General features: G+C 37.8%; 1 protein-coding gene across 1 annotated transcript in view; it reads left to right on the top strand.

The window, feature by feature from the left end:
• The window catches only part of LOC131439654 (uncharacterized), a 211,035-nt gene that overhangs the window by 170,910 nt on the left and 17,899 nt on the right, over positions 1 to 22,226 (top strand). Inside the window, exon 7 of the mRNA XM_058610943.1 lies at positions 14,168 to 14,377. Within this exon, the coding sequence (XP_058466926.1) occupies positions 14,168 to 14,377 (210 nt within the window). The remainder of the gene's footprint in view (positions 1 to 14,167; positions 14,378 to 22,226) is intronic.

Genomic DNA, 22,226 nt, shown 5'->3' with positions numbered 1-22,226 from the left:
GATATCCCAAGTAACATTTTTTGTTACGCTAGCGTATTTGTGACTAGTTTGCAATCAGTATAACATAAAAACATGTTCGTGCTCTTGTTGCAACACAGTTGGGTTAAGTGATATCAAAACTAGTTACGGGTTGCAACTATTGAAGTCAAATAAACTTCTTTTCAACTAGGGGCTAGAAGCATTGTTGTGACTAAAGATATGTTTGAATTCAGTAACGATAGCTTATAAATTATATTTAATTCAATATGACACAAAGATGCTATGATTGAAAACCTAAATAACTATTTCGTAACTAGTTATGTTGTGATGACACATTGCTGTCACCATGTTTTAACCAGTATAACATAGAAAACATATTCGTGCTCTTGTTGCAACATACTTTGGACTTTGTCGTATCAGAACTAGTTGCGGATTGCTACTTGGGAAGCGTATATGTAAATCGTTACGGTGAAACAGTGGTTAGATGTTAGTAACAATAACTCAAATTTCTGGTTGCAAACTAGTCTGAACATAGGGTTCAAAAGCTAGCATAACAAAAATTGTTACTTAGGAAATATCGCTACTGAAAGTAGTGAAGTTGATTAGAAAGTAATGGATTCGATTGATTGATTGATTGTAAGGTTTGTTTCACCTCGGTTTTAAACATTAGATCTTTCGGCAAAGGTAAATAACAGTTTTGATTTTGTTCCCAGTCCCATTTTTCGGGTGCATATTAGAGATGGTCGGGTATCGGGTATTTTACCCGAAACCCGACCCGTACCCGTACCCGACGGGTTTTTGGTCGGGTACGGGTAAAAATTTTTATTTTCAATCGGGTACGGGTCGGGTACGGGTAAAAAAAATTTACTACTTACTCGGGTACGGGTCGGGTCGGGTAAAAAAATTTACTACTCACTCGGGTACGGGTCGGGTACGGGTAAATTTTTTTTTCTGATCGATTACCCGACCATTTGTACTTCACATAAATATGTTTACACGTTGACGAGAATTTTTTATTGCAAAACAGTTATTCCGAAAAATAAACAATTTGATTCAAGGGGTTTTGACATTCGCGCCTAGAACCAGACCTGAAAACTGGCATCTTTTTCCAGAAAAAAACATTTCTTTTCTTCATTTAAAAAAAAACGATCAATCATAGTTACGTGAAAAGTTATGTGAATATTTTCCACCCTACTTTTTTATAACATATTTTATAAGATACACTGCCTTAGCTCTAAGATGTTGCGGTCAGACCCTACTTTCCACGTAGGTTTTAATGGACTGCCATTTTAAAGCTGTTTAATGCACAATCCAGTAAAAATTATTTGATTAATATATAAAATGTAGTGTAGTACTCATATCACATTCAGATACCAGAAAACTGTTATTTTAAATATGGTTGAGATTTTCAAAATTTACATATAAATCATTAGGATTCTAACCATAAAAACATGAACATTTATTTCAGAAAATCTGCATAGAAGTTCTTCTTATTCTTCACTTCTGGGTGGTGTCACCTCACTTGAAATGACACCGATTGATGGCACAGCAAGTTGAGCTATATTGCCAGTTCGATGTCAACATTTCATAAGGGCACATAAACCAATGTTTACTTTCTCTTTTGTGAATATCTCCTTAATTTTCACGTGTACCTACAAAGTATTCGTGTAGAATGAAAGATAATATCTCCATGTTTCCAACATTACCAAATATGTAACGAACGTTTGTATAATAACGCAGATATAGTCGAAAGAGAAAGTAAACAAAGAAAATCTGTCAATTGTTTTTAGGCCCTTTTGAAATGTTGACGTCGAGTTAATTTACGTTTCTTTTCACTGAAAATCTCGATGCGTGACAGTCGCAAAAGTACGGGTGAAAATCTTTTCACGCGAAATGCTCAAATTTTCACCGTGTTCACTCGTTGAGGGTTCCAAGGGAGGTGGAACAGAAGTTCAATGGCTGTAAAAACCACCAGCTCCCGTTAACATCGTTGGTGTGGGTTTGTGAGGCTTACAAAACGGGCATATTTGACAGATTAATTTAAATCAAAATCATAATTCATTTTGCTTTGTAGTAAAAAAAATGTAACCAAAAAAAATTTCTCACAAATGTTCAAACTACTTACACTTGAAGGACTCACAGTTCACCATTTTCAAAATTGAATTTTTCACACCGGGAATACACGTGAATTATTTGATGTTTGGTCAATTCACGTAAACGAACCGATGATACTCTATTAATTTTAGGGGATGTTCGTGATCTTTCAAGTGATTCTAATGTGAATTTTTATTTGTGTGTCAAGATAATGAGCACGCTTACTTGTGGTTCTAAAGAATTGGATCAAAAGTCGCACTGTTTCGTAAAAACCATACCTACCCAAAATTGAATAAAATGGGTATTACGACATTTTGGATAAATATGCTTCTCGAAAAATTTGAGTAGATATTACTCCTTTTTGTTGACATTTGTAAATGAGTATAAAGTACCAAAGACATTGGAAATTTATTCATGCTTCACAGTGTATTTATATGTTTAAATGTAAACAAGCATTTTAATGTATTTTACTGACAAACTAGAGCCTGATACGCTCTATCTAGCTCGCTATCTAAAACACTATTTTTTTCCATCCTGAATTTTGGTAAACTTTTTACTACTCATTCGGGTCGGGTACGGGTACAGGTAATTTTTAATCGGGTACGGGTCGGGTACGGGTAATTTTTTTTTATTTTTTATCGGGTACGGGTCGGGTACGGGTAATTTTTTTTTATTATTGATCGGGTACGGGTCGGGTACGGGTAATTTTTTAAATTTTTAATCGGGTACGGGTCGGGTACGGGTAATTTTTTTTGCTGATCACTCGGGTACGGGTCGGGTTCGGGTATAAGAATTTCTATACCCGACCATCTCTAGTGCATATGCATATAACATAGAACGAAAAAATATTTTCTTTATATACTTTATTTAAATTTGGTTGACGATTCAATGCATAGGGCACTGGTCAAACAACCCAGTTGTCGTATGTTCGAGCCCCGACCTGGAAGGATTCGTGGTGTCAATAGAATCGTAGCACCAGCCATGCAATGGTTCTGTACACTCTGAATCGGTTGCGAAGTCTGTTGAAACAGAATGTCAAATTCCACTACAGGAATGTAATACCAAGGCTTTTTTAAAATATTTCGCTCTGAATATAGGTTGCATAATACGAAGGCTTCTGGAACTACAAACTGTGCACTTCCTTTTCATGTAACATTAATGGAGATGCATGATTGTTTCATTGATTTACTTTCACGTAGAAAATCCCGGTTGCTTAATCTAACCAAAAAAATTGTTATTTCCAACGGAGTTAGCACTGATTCAAGTAAAACATGCTTGCTTCAAACAAGAAACTGGTAATTCCAAACAAATGTTGGTTGTTTCAAACAAAGCGTTAGTTGAACCAAATCAAAATTGTTGTTGTCACTACACTAACAACAACAAAATCATTCCAATGAACCGGAATTGATTGATTTTTGTAATATTTTTTTCTATACTTCTACTTGTAAGAATATTCCACTTTTTACCTTTTTTTATATATATAAAAAATAGGTATAGAATTCGCTCAAACTTTAGAAAAATTTTCCGAATGTCATATACCAATCGATTCAGCTCGACCAACTGAGCAAATGTCCATGTGCATGTGTGTGTGCCTGTATGTGTGTTGTCAACTAAGAGGTCGAGATCTCAGATATGGCTGGACCGATTTCGATCAAACTAGTCGCAAATGAAAAGTCTCCCCGTCACCCAGAACGCTATTGAATGGTTTTGAGATTGGATGTTTACTTTTTGAGATATACGAAGTTTTATGTCAAAATGTTTTTTCACTATATCTGTCACAATTGACTTTGAAAACAGAATATGTTTTTAAACTTAGATTCCGCATGGTGAAAGCTATCCAACAAGCCATAGATTGTTAACATCCGTCCATTTTTAACGGAGATATCGACATTTTTGTGTAAGCGTCTTTTGCCCCTATTCCAGCAGTAGAAGTTTTGAGCGCTGTCTGGCAGAGAAATGCTTGGGAGCAACATAAAACACGATTTTTTATACTGTTACATACAATTGTTTCTAAGTACCCAAAATACTGTGTACAGCATGATATTTTGCCTCATTCAGTAATAGCCGTTCAACCGAGAAGGTTGTGTATAGAAGCGTACAGTTTAATAACGCTGGTTAGTTTACACGCGTTAAATACGACAACGGTTGAACTACAGGTAGAGACCTGTTGGCAGCAGCCGTTAAAACGTATAGTCGTGCTGCATAAGAGAGCCCTAGTGCTGGGCCAAGCTGGTGAAGGAAACAACAAAGGGCGTTTCCCAAACTCTACCCAGGCCGCAATATACAGCCACAAGTGCTGAGCAGGAGAGTGCAAAGGCACATCGAAGAGGAAGAGTGCAAAGGCACATAGAAGCAGGAGAGTGCAAAGGCACACCGGTGCGAAGGCACTTCGGTGCAGAAGCATATCGGTGCGGAGCACTAGGAAGAAGGAGACAAGACAACTCGGTCTTTCCACTGCCATACAACACGCAGGTATACACCGGTGACCTGCGCTGGTTACAGCTGGCGAAGACGAAAGCAAATCGGAATTCGAGTGGTGCTGGATGTCAGGTAGCAGTAGCATCACATCATATTCTATCGCTACAGTGAGCTTCAGCATTGTATCAACGTCCAGATACATCCAACAAGAACATCTAGAGCAACGAGGATCTACACGGCAGTGCAACGGAGATAGACAACAATTTCAAGGTAGAAGTTTTTTCTTTTCCTTTTGATTGAGTACTGCGTAGTGTTGGTTTCAAATTTTATTTTAAAGTTTAGTTAAAAATTTTAATGTAATGGATGAATCCATGGACGTAAATCCTAGCATGAATCCGATACCCCCACGAACGAAAAAATATCAGGAGAGCTCTTCTGGGCCTTGGATAGTCTTTTTTAGACGTATATCAAAGCCATTAAACATTTTTCAAATTAATAAAGGTTTGACATCACGATACTCTTCAATCAAAGAGATCATAAAAGTAAATAACGATAAAATTCGTGTTGTGGTAAATAATTTGAAACACGCGAATGATATTGTCTCTTCGGAACATTTCAATAAAGAGTATAAAGTTTACATACCCTCCAAAGATGTCGAAATTGACGGTGTTGTTACCGAAGCGAGTCTTTCGGTAGATGATTTACTCAAGCATGGTGTTGGTCGTTTCAAGAACTCTATGCTTGAGGGTGTGAAAATACTGGAGTGCAAACAACTGTACTCAGTAGTTCATGAAGAGGAAAAAAAAGTTTATCGCCCATCAGACTCGTTTCGAGTGACATTTGCCGGGTCTGCGTTGCCGTCCCATGTCTATGTCGATAAAATTCGCCTCCCTGTTCGGCTTTTTGTTCCAAATGTAATGAATTGTACGAACTGCAAAAAATTCGGCCACACAGCTACTTACTGTAGTAATAAACCAAAATGTATTAAGTGTGAAGGGCCTCATAAAGATAATGATTGCAACAAGGAAATTGAAAAATGTATTTATTGTGGGAATAGTCCTCATGATGATATTTCAGTATGCACTGCATTTAAAGTGCACAAAGACAAAATTAAGCTTTCTTTAAAAGCACGGTCTAAGCGCACATATGCAGAAATGCTTAAAACGGTCATTGATGTCCCCCCTTTGGAAACCGAAAACGGGTTTTCAAATCTAGAGGAACCAGAGGACTCTGACGCTGACGAAAATAGTGAAGGTAATTCGTTTATCACTACCCAAGGGTCAGTTAAGAGAAAGAAGTCTTCCTCCAAATTACCAAAAAAGACACCTAAAATTTCATCTTCAAAAATAGATCCCCGTGTTAAACAAAAAAAGTCAAAACCAAAGACTGTGCCTCCTGGTTTGTCAAATTCACAAACCAATCCAGGATCTAGTACAGAAAAAGATAATAATCCAGTGGGCTCCATTTCACAGCCACCAACAGGATTACTGAAGTTTTCTGAAATTGTTGAATGGATTTTCTCAGCATTCAATATATCTGAACCCTTAAAGACCCTCATAATGGCATTCCTTCCAATAGCTAGAACCTTTTTGAAGCAGTTATCAGCTCAATGGCCAATTGTCTCAGGTTTTGTATCTTTTGATGGATAATTTATCACCCGTCGCAAATGATACAATCACTGTCCTGCAGTGGAATTGTCGAAGCATCATGCCAAAACTTGATTCATTTAAAATATTATTGCATAGTCAAAAATGTGATGTATTTGCTTTATGCGAAACATGGCTTACTTCAAACATAGCTTTAAATTTTAATGATTTTAACATTATACGTCTCGATAGAGACTCTCCGTATGGTGGAGTGCTTTTGGGAATTAAGAAATGCTATTCCTTTTATAGATTAAACATCCCTTCAACTTCTAGTATAGAAGTTGTTGCTTGCCAAATAAACATTAAAGGCAAAGATATTTGCATAGCTTCGGTTTATATTCCTCCAAAAGCACAAGTTGGACAGCGACAGCTTAATGAAATGGTTGAAGCCCTTCCTGCTCCACGATTGATTCTGGGGGATTTAAATTCGCACGGTATTATGTGGGGTTCCGTTTACAATGATAGCAGATCATCTTTAATACAAAACATTTGTGACAATTTTAGCATGACGGTACTAAATATGGGTAGCATGACACGGATCCCAAGACCTCCGGCACGCCCAAGTGCATTAGATCTATCTCTTTGCTCAACATCAATTCGACTAGATTGCACCTGGAAAATACTGCCTGATTTACACGGTAGCGATCATTTACCAATCATCATCTCAATTAGCAGTAGCAATTGCATTGCTACTTCCGCTAGTATTCCATATGATTTGACAAAAAATATCGACTGGATTAAATACCAAAGTAGAATCTCTAGTATTTTGAATTTAATGGAAGAGCTCCCTCCACTTGAAGAATATGACTTCCTCATTTGTTCGATTCTGGAGGCAGCAGAACAATCCCAAACTAAACGCTTTCCTGGGCCAACGACTAACAGAAGGCCTCCCAACCCCTGGTGGAACAAAGAGTGCTCAGAGGCTAAACTCGCAAAACAAAATGCTTGCAAGACGTTTCTAAAACGGGGAGGAGGAACTCCTCAGAATTTTGAAAAACTTATGGTTTTAGAAACCAAGTACAAGAGCATACTTCGAGCCAAAAAATGTAGCTATTGGAGACATTTTGTCGAAGGTTTGTCAAGAGATACCTCAATGAGCACTCTTTGGAACACGGCCAGACGAATGAGGAATCGTAACGTGGGCAATGAGGGTGATGAATACTCGAACCGATGGATATTTGACTTTGCTAGGAAAGTTTGCCCAGATTCTGTTCCTACGCAGAGCATTATACGGGAATCTCCTCCAAATAATGGTTTTATTAATAACCCATTTTCAATGATGGAATTTTCTATAGCACTCTTGTCTTGTAACAATAACGCTCCAGGGTTGGACAGAATTAAATTCAACTTGGTGAAGAATCTGCCCAACCTCGCAAAAAGACGTTTGTTGGAATTGTTCAACAAGTTTCTTGAGCAAAATATTGTTCCACCTGACTGGAGACAAGTGAAAGTTATCGCCATTCAAAAACCGGGGAAACCAGCTTCCAATCACAACTCATATAGACCCATTGCGATGTTGTCCTGCATCAGAAAATTGTTCGAAAAAATTATTCTACGACGTCTCGACACTTGGGTCGAGACGAACGGTTTGTTGTCAGATACTCAGTTTGGCTTCCGTAGAAATAAAGGGACGAATGATTGCCTTGCATTACTTTCGTCTGACATCCAAATTGCCTTCGCTCAAAAGCAACAAATGGCATCTGTATTTTTAGACATTAAAGGAGCATTTGATTCAGTTTCCATTGATGTTCTTTCAGACAAGCTTCACCAAAATGGACTCCCAGCGGTTATAAATAATTATTTGCACAACCTTTTGTCAGAGAAACACATGCATTTTTCACATGGCGATTTGGCAACACTCAGAAATAGTTACATGGGTCTCCCGCAAGGCTCATGCCTCAGTCCGCTCCTCTATAATTTTTACGTAAATGACATTGACAGCTGTCTAGTAACCCCATGTACACTAAGACAATTGGCAGATGATGGCGTGGTTTCAGTTACTGGACCCAAAGCTATTGATCTGCATAAACCATTGCAAGATACCTTAGATAACTTGTCCGATTGGGCTGTTCATCTTGGTATCGAATTCTCTGCGAAAACAGAAAACAGAGTTAGTCGTCTTTTCAAGAAAGCATGATCCCGCGCAGCTTCAGCTCCATATGATGGGAAGAATGATCCAACAGGTTTTAACTTTTAAATACCTCGGGGTGTGGTTCGATTCCAAATGCACGTGGGGAGGACACATTAGGTTTCTGATAACAAAATGCCAACAAAGAGTAAATTTTCTTCGAACAATAACAGGATCTTGGTGGGGTGCTCATCCGGAAGATCTAATAAAATTGTATCAGACAACGATACTTTCAGTGATGGAATATGGATGCGTTTGCTTTCGTTCCGCTGCAAACTCTCATATTATCAAACTGGAACGAATTCAGTATCGTTGTTTGCGAATTGCTTTAGGCTGCATGCATTCGACACATACAATGAGTCTTGAAGTTCTGGCGGGAGTTCTTCCATTAAAAGATCGATTTTGGGAGCTTTCATCACGCCTGCTAATAAGATGTGAGGTGCTGAATCCCATGGTAATTAATAATTTCGAACGACTAGTCGAGCTTCGATCTCAAACAAAATTCATGACAGTATATTTTAACCATATGTCACAGGAAATCAACCCTTCAAGATATATTCCTATCCGTGTCAGCCTCCTAAATGTCCCTGACTCAACTTTATTTTTTGATACATCCATGCAGCGCGAAGTGCGTGGAATCCCGGATCATCTACGTTCGACGGAAATCCCAAAAATATTTTCAAGTAAGTTCAGGCATATTGACTCTGAGAAAATGTTTTACACGGACGGATCGCGAATTGAAAAAGCGACAGGGTTTGGTATGTTCAACAATAATGTTTCGGCCTCATTTAGGCTTCAAGAACCTGCATCTGTTTATATAGCAGAGCTAGCAGCAGTTCATTATAGTTTGAGTGTAATCGTCACATTAATTCCAAACCATTATTTCCTCTTCACAGATAGTCTGAGTGCAATTGAAGCCATTCGCTCAAACATGACTGGCAAGACTGAACCGTTTTTCCTGGGCAAAATAAAACAGTGCCTGAACGACATATTGAACAATAATTATCTAATCACTATAGTCTGGGTCCCGGCTCATTGCTCCATTCCTGGCAATGAAAGAGCCGATATTTTAGCCAAACGTGGTGCTATTGAGGGTGAAATTTATGAGAGACCAATTGCTTTCAACGAATTCTATAGCTCGTCTCGCCAAAGAACACTTGCCAGCTGGCAAGCTTCTTGGGATAAAGATGATCTGGGTCGGTGGATGCACTCAATTATTCCGAAAATATCGACAAAGGCATGGTTCAGGGGACTGGATGTGAGTAGAGATTTCATTCGTGTGATGTCCAGACTCATGTCCAATCACTACACGTTAGATGCACATCTCCTTCGAATTGGGCTCTCCGAGACTAATCATTGTGCTTGCGGAGAAGGTTATCGGGATATTGATCATGTCGTTTGGACATGCGTGGAGTATCGTGATGTCAGATCTCAACTAATAAATTCTTTGCGTACCCAAGGTAGACTATCCAATGTCCCAGTTCGAGACATTCTTGCTTGTCGTGACCTTTCATACATGAAACTTATTTATCATTTCATAAAGAAAACTGGAGTTTCAATTTAATAAAGGCCCCTTTCAAGACTTAGTTCTGATCCCAGCTGCGTCCATGAGTTCAACCAATAGCTAAATTAGAATAAAAATTATGTAATGATACAAACAAACTCGAAACAGTTTATGAAATTATTAACAAAATGTCTGAAAATAACAGCTTATTTTATAATTTATAGAAGTTAATCGTTTGGTTCAAATAATATTTCCGAGTAGATTTCATAATTAATGACGAGTTACCTAAGATGATATTTAAGTAATAAGAGAATATGTTTTAATAAATGCAAAACGTTGTGACTATGTTAGAATTAAATTAGGATAAGAATATTATGTAAAAGTGATGCTACGGCGAAGAAAAACTTATGTAAACTGCCTTAAGAAATAAACGTATTTATGAAAAAAAAATGATATTTTGCCTCGGACCGATTTTAGCACGGTTCGTTTTTGGCAACATAATCGTTCGAATATGCCATATGTAAATCAGATGATGGTAGAATTTTTGAGTTGAAAGCCATAATTATATTGATTTAAACTACATACAGCAATAAATGCTGGAAGAACATAACACCCATATACCAGTCGAATCAGTTCGTCGAGATCAGCAAATGCGTGTGTGACAAATAATTTCACTCAATTTTTTTCGGAGATGACTCAACCGTTTTATACAAACTCAGATTCATATGAAAAGTCGTATACTCCCATAGTTCCTGAACTATGTTTGGTTCCGACCTCTGGTTCCGGAACTACAGAATGATATGTGAAACGAAATTGAAACTGTATAACTAATTTTTCTCGTAGATGGCTGAACCGATCTAAGATTCAAATGAAATCTAGAAATCATCTAAGATTCAAATGAAAAGTTTTAAGATTCTATAAAACATCTTGTTTTCCAGACAGATCTAACCTCCGGTTTCGGAGATACAGGGTGGTTATTATGAAAATGTCTATTTAACATAAATTAATCAGGTTTATCGGGTTAGTAGATTTGGATAGTCGATAACCAAATAAACTTATTTCATTTTTGGTTGTATTAAGTTTTCGTTTCGGAAGGCACCCAAAAATTTAATTCGCACTACGATTCCTCAAAGATGTCTACATTGTTTTTTGAAACAAATGTAAACTATACAGCTACTCAGGTGAATTTGTCTGACTTCGGCTACACCGAATTTCGAATTCCGGTTCCAGTATTCCGTTTCTCAAAACTGAATCGTTTTCTCAAAAAAAGCCAAATCGAATTTCAGAAACAAAAGTTCAAATTAAAATAAATCCAATTCTGATTTTCGATTCTGGAATTGTAGGATGATGAATTTTTTAAATTCAAAGCGATTTAGAAGATGACAATCCCGAAAAGCTTTAAAGTTGGACTCAAAACTATTGCAATTTATTCGTCATATGGCCATACGAATCGGTTTGGGTAATGCTGGTTCCTGAATACCGGCTCTGGAAGTACCTTAAATTACCGTAAACTCTAAAGTGGAACTTACTTCGACGTATCATGGAATGTTTAATCGATTGTTACACTTCTAGATTCAAATTCGATCCGATATGCAGTTTCGACATTAAAGAGTAATGAGTGATTAAAATCTCAAATTGCCACTTAAAACGACGGACATTAGAATAATGTCATGAACACTGAAACACCGAAGAATATTCATGCAAAAAACGCTTTCGGATTGATAAAAAAAAAGATATCATCTCACTGCTAGGTAGATCAAGCAAGTTTTTTAACAATAAAATCACTAATTGCATAACCCACCTAGGAATAAGTTGATTCAAGTCGTTGATTTAACCCGGAATGTTAGTGTTTTAATCCAGAGTGTTTCAAATTCGAATGTGATTGCTAAAAACTTTTCTTAATCTAATTAATCACAAAATACAATGAGACAACTTCAACCATAAATGGAATAGTTCAGGTTTTCTTTAAGAATTTTCAACAAGTAATAGATCAGAAAATACAGATGGGCAAAACTGTGAAACTAGAATTTTCAGAAAAAGTTCCTCCATCTGAGCAAATTCCTTGTGATTAAGTAATCAGAAAATATAAACTTTATTGAAAAATAATTACCACACTTATTTGATGCTGCTCTCATGAGTGTTTTACAAATCGGAAAACTTTATCTTGCCAAAATTCTTTTACATAAATTGGTTCAGAGCAATCCAACTTAGGCAAACAAAATTCAACGTGCGCATTCTCAGTAGAACCCAATAATACACCCTTCCATTCCTACCTAATATGAAACTTTGCGTGCCATTTGGCAAGCGCATTTACATTATGGTAAAGACATCATAATTACTAGCTTTTACCACAGAAAGTTCAATATCCGCCCATAACTTCCGATTTCCGGTCAAGGCAGAAATGTAGCAATTCCAATTTAAATAGTTGTCGTAACGAGTTTGCGTTGGTCCGGATATTTAGCTATGGAAATTTCTAAAGTAACCATTGCCCACTGGGACGCATCCTTGGTGTCCGTAATGGAAAGCTAGTTAGAAAACAGTATAAACTGCTATTATGGACAGCGTTAAATCATAACCATCAGTAAAAATAGCATCCCATTACGAAGCATGTGTGGATGTATGTGTGTGCGTGTTCCACATTCTCTAACAACTCAGCCCAATTTGCCCCAAGAACGAATGTAAGCTTGGGCATCGCCAAGCCACACAATATCCGCCGAATGCTTCCGGGAAATAGCCAACTGCTGCTACACGGAGCACTTTCGCTTTTGAATTGCATTCGTGCAACCGATCGTTCGAACGGATGCGGACTACACAATGGATCTCGAAATCGTTGCGTTAATTTACGCGCTCAGTCCCTTCTAATGGGGCTTTCAATTATAGCTATTTGCCACATAATCACCGCCCTAATCTATTGAATAAATAAATCAGCAGCTTCTCATTCAACATTTTCAATCTAAACACACATCCACGAGCGAGTACTAGAATGTATGTGTGTGTGTTACGGGTGTGAATTGGTTTTGCTACGGTTGGTTTCCGAAAACAGCAATCTCCGCTTGGCGGGAAGTAGACGGTTATTTAGCTCGGAGGAAAGTTCTGTTAGCATTCATGTCGTACGTACATATTTGAAATTTGATAGGCTCCTCCACTCAGTTTTATAGGCATTCTAGTGCCAAAATGAATTAATTGAACCTTACCTAAACGATCCGTGGAAAAGTTTCTGCGCTGTGCTATGAATGAATTCTAACAGTTAATATGTTTGAGCAGCAAAGTTTGACGTTTTTGTTTAAGCATTTGTAACAGTTGATTTAAGATTAATTTTAAAAGAATCGTATGACATAAAAATTTCTAACATTTCGTCAATCTATTTTCACAAACTTAAGGGTCAGCTACCAATACGATATTCAATTATTGTTTTATTTTCTTAACAACAAAACTTCTACATGAAGGGATTTTCTGCAAATTTGGACATTGCAGATGCAAAGAGTTGTTTAAACAGGCGAATTTTCAAAGTCATAAAGTATAGAGGAAAGTATGAGAAAGCGCCTTTCCTGGCCAAAACGTTCCCCTTCCTTTTTAAGCATTCAAGACTTTTCTAAACAAAAATTTTATCATAATATCACTGATAAGAAATAATCATATGAATAATAATAGAATATAATCATACAGATAAAAAGCAATAAACTTAAAATAATTATTTTGTGATCTTTAATCAATTTTCGTTTTTGGACCTACACGCGGGCGACTCTAACTCTGAGTAAAACGAACACGTGGAACGCACCCCAAACAACAGCTCATGAAAAAAGAAAAAAACAAACTCGCATGGATGTCGTGGTGTGCACCCGAGAAAATTTTCAGAGCGAAACTACACGATTGGAGTCTGATCTAGAGCGACCCCAGGTTGCTAAAGCAAACATCTCTAAAGTTGTTTAGGCGACTCTGGGTGAGCTTTCGGGCTGCTCTGATCAATAAACGAAAACGGTATATGATTCAAATTAAAGGTATTATGGTCCCATTGCCTGGTATTGAATTTCATGTGGATCCGACTTCCGGTTCCGGAGTTACATGTGAATGTGAAAATTAGAGAAAAAGTGTGCACTCAATTTTCTCTGAAACGGCTCAACCGATTTTTGCAAACTAAAATTCAAATGAAAGATCTTACAGTTTCCTAAAAATTTGTAAAACATTTTATCTGGATCCGACTTCCGGTTCCGGAACTAATGCGTGATAAGTGAAAAATTACCATTAGTATTTTTTCACGAACGATGGTCAAAAACAGGTACAAATCCCATAAAACTGACTGATAAATTCTTCTAGTCTGCCGTCTAGTTTATCACTACAAATATCCGTTATCTTATAACTACTAAAAACCATTTTTTTATTTCATTTCTCAAAACACAGGAAATTTGCGAATTCCGCAAACTATTGCATCATTTGAACGGAAAAGTTTCAGCTCCCGTTGCCTGTCTCACTCTGCTAAATGTCAGTTATACTTTCACCAGTGTCGTTCATCTTTTCCGGGACCTAAATACCTGCCCGATCGGTGTATTCAGTTTTACCGTAGCCAACCTGTTGCTGTGGTTGCTTATCTCGCTTACACCGTTCTTCCAGGTACGTACACATAGTATTAAGCATAAATCTATACATACTATTAAGTCAAAATCTAATTTTGACACAAAAAGTTTCACGGTACTTTCTCATCATTTTGACGTGAGACTATGCCTTTGTTTTCAATGTGAACATTCGAAACACGGGAAAGAACTCGTACAAACATTGATCAGGTCTGTAACATCTTCAACTCGTTGAATTTTCAACAGATTTTCGTTACAACTAAACATTTTGCTTAGAAACATTTCTAAGCATCATCTCGAGTAGATAAACAATATATTTCAGACAAGGATGGCTTTTATAGTATCAAAGAACGTTCACTAGCAACTCTTCACACGACTCAATCAGTGCCTTCAAAGAGAGACGGATATCATCGCAGCAACAAAAAACCGGCATGGTTCATTTAACATAGAATATACACCAGTGCGAGAGTGAATTTCTCTCGATGACCTGTCTGAGAAGCATTGAAGTATTTCAATAGTACACTATTGAAAAACCTGTCTCATTTGACCCATGTCAACACCAGCCAATCAGAACGCGTTCTGAGGAAGAGAACAAAATATCTGCTGCTGTACAACAAATCATTCGAGAAAAATGTTCCGAACAATGTTCAATATCGTAGTGAGTTCCACAATTTGGTCCTTCTGAAAGGCAGGATTAAATCCCGTACAGCATCCTGATAGTTTCTTTCAATGAAATGCAAATCCAAAATGAAATAATCGACATTAAAATTCTGTATGCGGCTTTTTTATAGCCGTTAGGACCATTAGTGAAAAAGCTACAAACGAAATCAGGTAAAAAGAAATCTGAAAAATTGGATCAGTTTGGATTCTATCACCACTGCGAGCAGATGTATTGTGTGTCGTTTGCAAAGCTAGTTTCGCTTCCGACAAGAGCGATTACGTCACAACTGCCAGTTGTTTGCATTGGTGAAAAAAACAACGAAAAGAGGACAACGGTGGAGAGCAGCACGCAAAATCAGCCGTTCTAATAACTCTAAAAGTTTTCTAAAGAACTATTAGGATTTCTTCTTCGCAAATCGAAGGTAAAAAATCTCAGTTTAGTGCAAATCTAGAACTGTTTGATTAGATTTGGCCACTTTTCGCTGAGTGAAATTCACAATAATCGAGATCAAGTGAAGCCTTCTTTGTTTTTGCGAAAAATGTGAAAAAGGGTATTCATACAATTGATCAACTAATTGATATTCGGAAGTGTTAAGGAACATGTCAGTTGTTTTCGTATTCACGACATCCAGTTATGTCTCTGACATTACCTGCCCGCCTTTTTTTGTGTTTTTATTTACTTTTGGTTAAAATTCTGAATATAAATGAATTTTCGGATCTCATAAAACATTTTAAACTTACGATTTGGTTTTTCGATTTGAATATCGCGATTCGGCGACAATACCGATTTACCGTAAGAATTGTATATCTATTTAGAGAGTTCTGTAATGAAAGCTTGCGTTAAACTGATCGTTCGGTAAAAATTTGCTCAATTGTTGTAAAATGAATTTCATGTACCGAAATATCAGTTATTTATATTGATTACCGAAAATTACCGACCAACGCAATCAAATCATAGTGTGTAGTTCCGGTTTGAATAAGCATTCAGAACATAAATTGCTTAGTTTTCATGTATGAATGGAAAATTTACACTATTTTTAATCTCACTATTGTGGGCCGTATCTTTAGAAAAATCCCTTTAATTCTTTTAATTGCAAATAGAACATCCCAACAAAATATGTTATTTAAGTGTGATCATTATTTGGTAGTGAAATTCAATTGCTTGTGGATTTCTGAGTTTAGTAGAATATTTTTTCCTTCCCGATTTATTGCGCCATTACTTGAGTAACGTGACATAGTGCAATGCGAGGAAGTTGAAATGAACGCATTTTCTAAGAAGTTCATAAACATCAGATACTCAATTTGGCTTCCGAAGAAATAAAGGGATGAATGATTGCCTAGCATTGCTTTCGTCTGACATCCAAATTGCCTTTGATCAAAAACAACAAATGGCCTCTGTATTTTAGACATTAAAGGAGCATTTGATTCAGTTTCCATTGATGTTCTTTCAGACAAGCTCCACCAACATGGACTTCCAGCGGTTATACATAATTATTTGCACAACCTTTTGTCAGAGAAATGCATGCATTTTTCACATGGCGATTTGGCAACATTCAGAATTAGCTACATGGGTCTCCCGCAAGGCTCATGCCTCAGTCCGCTCCTGTATAATTTCTATGTAAACGACATTGACAGCTGTCTCGTAACCCCATGTACACTAAGACAATTGGCAGATGATGGCGTGGTTTCAGTTACTGGGCCCAAAGCTATTGATCTGCTAAAACCATTGCAAGATACCTTAGATAAATTGTCCGTTTGGGCTGTTCATCTTGGTATCGAATTCTCTGCGGAGAAAACAGAGTTAGTCGTCTTTTCAAGAAAGCATGATCCCGCGCAGCTTCAGCTCCATATGATGGGAAGAATGATCCAACAGGTTTTTACTTTTAAATACCTCGGGGTGTGGTTCGATTCCAAATGCACGTGGGGAGGACACATTAGGTATCTGATAACAAAATGCCAACAAAGAGTAAATTTTCTTCGAACAATAACAGGATCTTGGTGGGGTGCTCATCCGCAAGATCTAATAAAATTGTATCAGACAACGATACTTTCAGTGATGGAATATGGATGCGTTTGCTTTCGTTCCGCTGCAAATTCTCATATTATCAAACTGGAGCGAATTCAGTATCGTTGTTTGCGAATTGCTTTAGGCTGCATGCATTCGACACATACAATGAGTCTTGGAGTTCTGGCGGGAGTTCTTCCATTGAAGGATCGTTTTTGGGAGCTTTCGTCGCGACTGCTAATAAGATGCGAGGTACTGAATCCCCTAGTTATTAATAACTTCGAAAGGTTAGTTGAGCTTCAATCTCAAACAAGATTCATGACTGTATATTTTAACCATATGTCACAGGAAATCAACCCTTCAAGATATACTCCTATCCGTGCCAGCCTCCTAAATGTCCCTGACTCAACTTTATTTTTCGACACATCCATGCAGCGCGAAGTGCGTGGAATCCCAAAACACCTACGCTCGATGGAAATCCCAATAATATTTTCAAGTAAGTTCAGGCATACTGACTCTGAGAAAATGTTTTACACGGACGGATCGCGAATTGAAGAAGCGACAGGGTTTGGTATGTTCAACAATAATGTTTCCGCCTCATTCAAGCTTCAAGAACCTGCATCTGTTAATATAGCAGAGTTAGCAGCAGTTCATTATAGCTTGAATGTAATCGTCACATTATCTCCAAACCATTATTTCCTCTTCACAGATAGTCTGAGTGCAATTGAAGCCATTCGCTCAAACGTTGCTGGCAAAAATGAACCGTTATTCTTGGGCAAAATAAAACAGTGTCTGAACGACATATTGAATAATAATTATCAAATCACAATAGTTTGGGTCCCGGCTCATTGCTCCATTCCAGGCAATGAAAGAGCCGATAGTTTGGCCAAATGTGGTGCTATTGAAGGTGAAATTTATGAGCGACCGATTGCTTTCAACGAATTTTATAGTGCGACTCGCCAAAGAACACTTGCCAGCTGGCAAGCTTCTTGGGATAGAGATGATCTAGGTCGGTGGATGCACTCAATTATTCCTATAATATCGACAAAGGCATGGTTCAAGGGGCTGGATGTGAGTAGGGACTTCATTCGTTTGATGTCCAAACTCATGTCCAATCACTACACGTTAGATGCACATCTCCTTCGAATTGGACTTTCCGAAACTAATCATTGTGCTTGTGGCAAAGGCTATCGCGATATTGATCATGTCGTTTGGACATGCGTGGAGTATCGTGATGTCAGATCTCAACTAATAAATTCCTTGCGTACCCAAGGTAGACTATCCAATGTCCCAGTTCGAGACATTCTTGCTTGTCGTGACCTTTCTTACATGAAACTTCTTTATCATTTCATAAAGACTATTGAAGTTTCAATTTAATAATTTGATCTTTTGAGGGTTAGTTCTGACTCCTACAGCGTCCATTAGTTCATCCAATAGCAAAATTTTAATAAAAATGATGTGCTGATACTAACAAACTCAAAATAGGTTACGAAATCAACAACAAAATGTATAAAATTTAAACTTATCTTATAATTTAAGGCAAGTTAATCGCTTGGTTCAAATAATGTTCTTAAGTAGATTTAATAATAAATAACGAAATAGCTAATATGATATTTAAAAATTAAGAGGAATATGTTTTATTAAACTCAAATCGCTGTGACTATAGTAGTATTATATTTGGTTAAGAATTCTATGTAAAAGTGATGATACGGCGAAGAAAAACTTATGTAAATTGCCTTAAGAAATAAACGTATTTATGAAAAAAAAAAGTTCATAAACACCAAATAGTGGACGTAGTTGTTATGTATTTTTTCAGCTTTCTATTTATAAGGCCTACCAGACTACATTTAACTATTGCCCTATACTGAATGCCATACATCATAAAACAAGTGCTATAAATTCTTCTAGTCGTGATCCCTACTAGCAAACGTATCATTTCACATTCGTTATGGGTGCTTGACAAAGCATCCTCTGCCCCCTGGAGACAAAACGCCAGAAAAGTGGACCTAAATTCAATTCTCCAAAGTGAAAGTACCCTTTCATCGCACGGATACTGTGACACGTCTGAGCAAAGTACGTGTAAACGTGCCGAAGATTTATTGACGTTTCACGCACTAGAACGATACGTGATCTCAACATAGCACTTGGTGTTTTTACCTTCGGGCAATGTTGCTCGTGTTGTCACAACGAATGCTACCCCAAAGAGTACGCATGAGTGCAGGGAAACACTTTGTCGGACGAGATCATAATGTTTCAACATGTCGCATTAGGTGCAAAAGGAATCCTCGAATTCGTGACATAATGAAACCCGTAATTGGAATCGTCTATTTCCATCCATGAAATCTGTGGCTACCATTAGATGAGATGAGATAGTAAGCACTATCGTACCATTGATTTGTGGCACTGGATTCCACGCCACGTTCCGCTGATACTGATAGCTTCCCATATACATAACCTATAATAAACATTACTGTCGATGCCACTGTGAATCAACGAATCCGCATCACAGGTCGGTTAGTGAACCTTCAAACGGAATGAACTGTTCCACCTGAGAAGCACGCACCTCACGTTGTTCCACTCTATCTCTCTCTGTCTCTCTCTCTCTCTCTTAGCCAACGTGTCACTAAGTGGGTGAGTGCAGATCCAACCCGATGCCAACTGTAAGGAGTGAATGAATTGCTAAACATAAAACTAATACCGGTTGCACGGTGGTTGACGGGAGGAAATGTTACCTGTGATGCTACTCCGTGGTTTCAGGTCCCATTCCTTCAATGAGTTTTTCACTTATGGTTGGCGTGATTTTTTGTCAATGACCCAATTTTCACTTCATTGATCAGTAGTGCATTGTTTTTATTCAAACCGTGAAATGTACGAAGAGTTCGAAACCAAAAAAAACCTGAATCATTGAACATCCCTACACCATTCTCATCCATATCTCAGCGAATAGTAACCGACCTGTCTGATTTCCAGTTGAGGTTTGAAATGAATACCGTGGTAACACAGGAGCTGCTCGCGTACATTTTGGCAAAAGCCACCTTTTTGTAGTGAGGCATTGCATTCAGCAACCATCCGGCAAGACCTGACCAAGAACTCTGCTTTCCCCGTCCGTACCCGTTGGGGAGCAAAGTTTGCACACGCCGGCAGGGCTGGTCGTATGTAAATGAGTGGGTATCAAGTTTCAGCAGGAGCAAATCTAATTTCACAGATGGAACACCACAGAGATCCTTTCACCTGCCGTTATTTTCTAGACTGATGTAGACGACCATGGTGAACTCGCGAAACACGCCAATTCCCCAAAGTGGACGTTTCCCGGATGGAGAGCGTGGCTTCGTCCTCCGACGTACGTGTTGAGCGAGTTGTTACGGATGGGATGTCGAACCACAGCCGCAGAGCATAGTAGTGGGTAGTGGACTCTAAACGATTTGAAACATGTTGGTGTCGCACCGGGAACTCCGTGATGTGTGAGCTCTGACTCGCGATATAGTGCTGCTGTTGTGTGCGGTTTGATCGCTATTTTGGCCGAAATCCTGGCACGCACTAGTCTCTAGCATCTGCGAACGAATGGTGGCCGTTTCACGTCAACGCTGGGCAAACGCAACGGGATGAATAAAATATGAGGCAGGATTTAGTTTGCGGAAAGTAATTAAATTTGATACATTGCGCGTATGCGTTTGTGTGGAAGTACGAACAATGTACCATGTCCTGGCGTATTCCAACAAAATTGAATTGTTTTTGGTGCGTATGCTAGGTACCTCGAAGCCCCAAGGCAAAATCGGGCATTCAGACTATCATTTTTTTCGGCTCGCTTACCATATTGTCGAATTTTCTATCATCATAAAGCTGCCAAAATTGTAAAATTGTTAATAAAAGTGGGTTGTTACCAGATGTTGGCTGACTCTGGGCTCAAACACATGAGCTGAGCTGAAGTGGATCGCCCGTAGTTGCATTTTGTGATTGACCAAATGAGTGGAAATGTATAATGAACCAAGAAAATCAAGCTTGGGAGAAGCAAATCATTTTCACTGTACATACCCACTCACTCCTAACTTTTTATTAAATGATCAATAACGATGCTGGCTACGACCAAAGGCTGTGCTACTGAGGGAAAGGAAGGAATGTTAGTCCGATACTCGTTGTTTCTAGCGACCGCGGGTACCACTGTATCTCCACGAGCATCACGGGATAGGAAATTTGTTAGTAGGAAGGGAAAAAGATCCGGATATGTTTTGGTAAACAATATGATCTCAAAAAAACCTGATTTTCGATACTCAAGAGAAATATAATAAGTAAGAAAAATATAAAATATCTCCACAGAACGATCTCATCAGTATCCCTTTTCTCCTGCTCGCTCTGCTGTCAGCAACGTGAGATGAAACACGACCACTGAATGAATAAAATAAAAACACTCGCGAATTGATCCGCTGCAGACCAACCCTAGACCTTCAGTCTGAATTACACGATCGACTTGTGTTTTGCGTTCGCGTTCGTTAAATCAGATTACAGATTTTCTAATTTTAATACAGATTTGTAAAGGTTCATAAAAGGTGAGAAGTAAATCGTTAGACTTTTCTCTCTGAGTATCTATTAGTATTTGATTGCAGTACTTCTTTAAAAGTTTATTAATCAACGGACAAATCACATGTCAAAATGGAAATCTTTTGTGTAAATGTTTGATGATGAACACTGATAAACATGTATATTAAAATTTAAAACCAATTTGAATTTGATTCATTTCATTAGTGAAAACAGATAGAGCAGATACATATTTTCTACGAAAATATCTGGCATCTCTGTGCACAGCCGATGAAACACACACATTTAACAGTTTTATGGTGACGTATAGCGGAAAGAAACCAGTGCTACTAGATTTGCCACAATGGATATTTGATTAGTATTTAACACGCTCTATTTGGTAATATTAGAATCCTAAACAGTTTTATTTATATATAAATATCAATGATATAATTAAACTAATGTCACGGATACCAAAAAATACTTGTTGATGATAATTTAAAGAAGAAAATTTTTTTTTTATTTAACGTTATGAGAAAACTTGGCAACATTGCGATACGAAATGAGATGAAAACAAAGCGCAATCAAGTGAATTAAGGGCAAATTTTCACCTCATATTTTTCATTGCTTTTATTGCCTATCAGGTAATTTCAGAAGTCTTTAATCGTTGAATAAACAAGTGGAAAGTGAACATTACTACTAATAGTACTGT

This window comes from Malaya genurostris, chromosome 3 (assembly GCF_030247185.1).
Source record: "Malaya genurostris strain Urasoe2022 chromosome 3, Malgen_1.1, whole genome shotgun sequence".
In the NCBI taxonomy this organism is placed as follows: domain Eukaryota; kingdom Metazoa; phylum Arthropoda; class Insecta; order Diptera; family Culicidae; genus Malaya; species Malaya genurostris.
The sequence above is the reverse complement of the archived record's forward strand: the minus strand, read 5'-3'. Positions and strand labels throughout refer to the sequence as shown.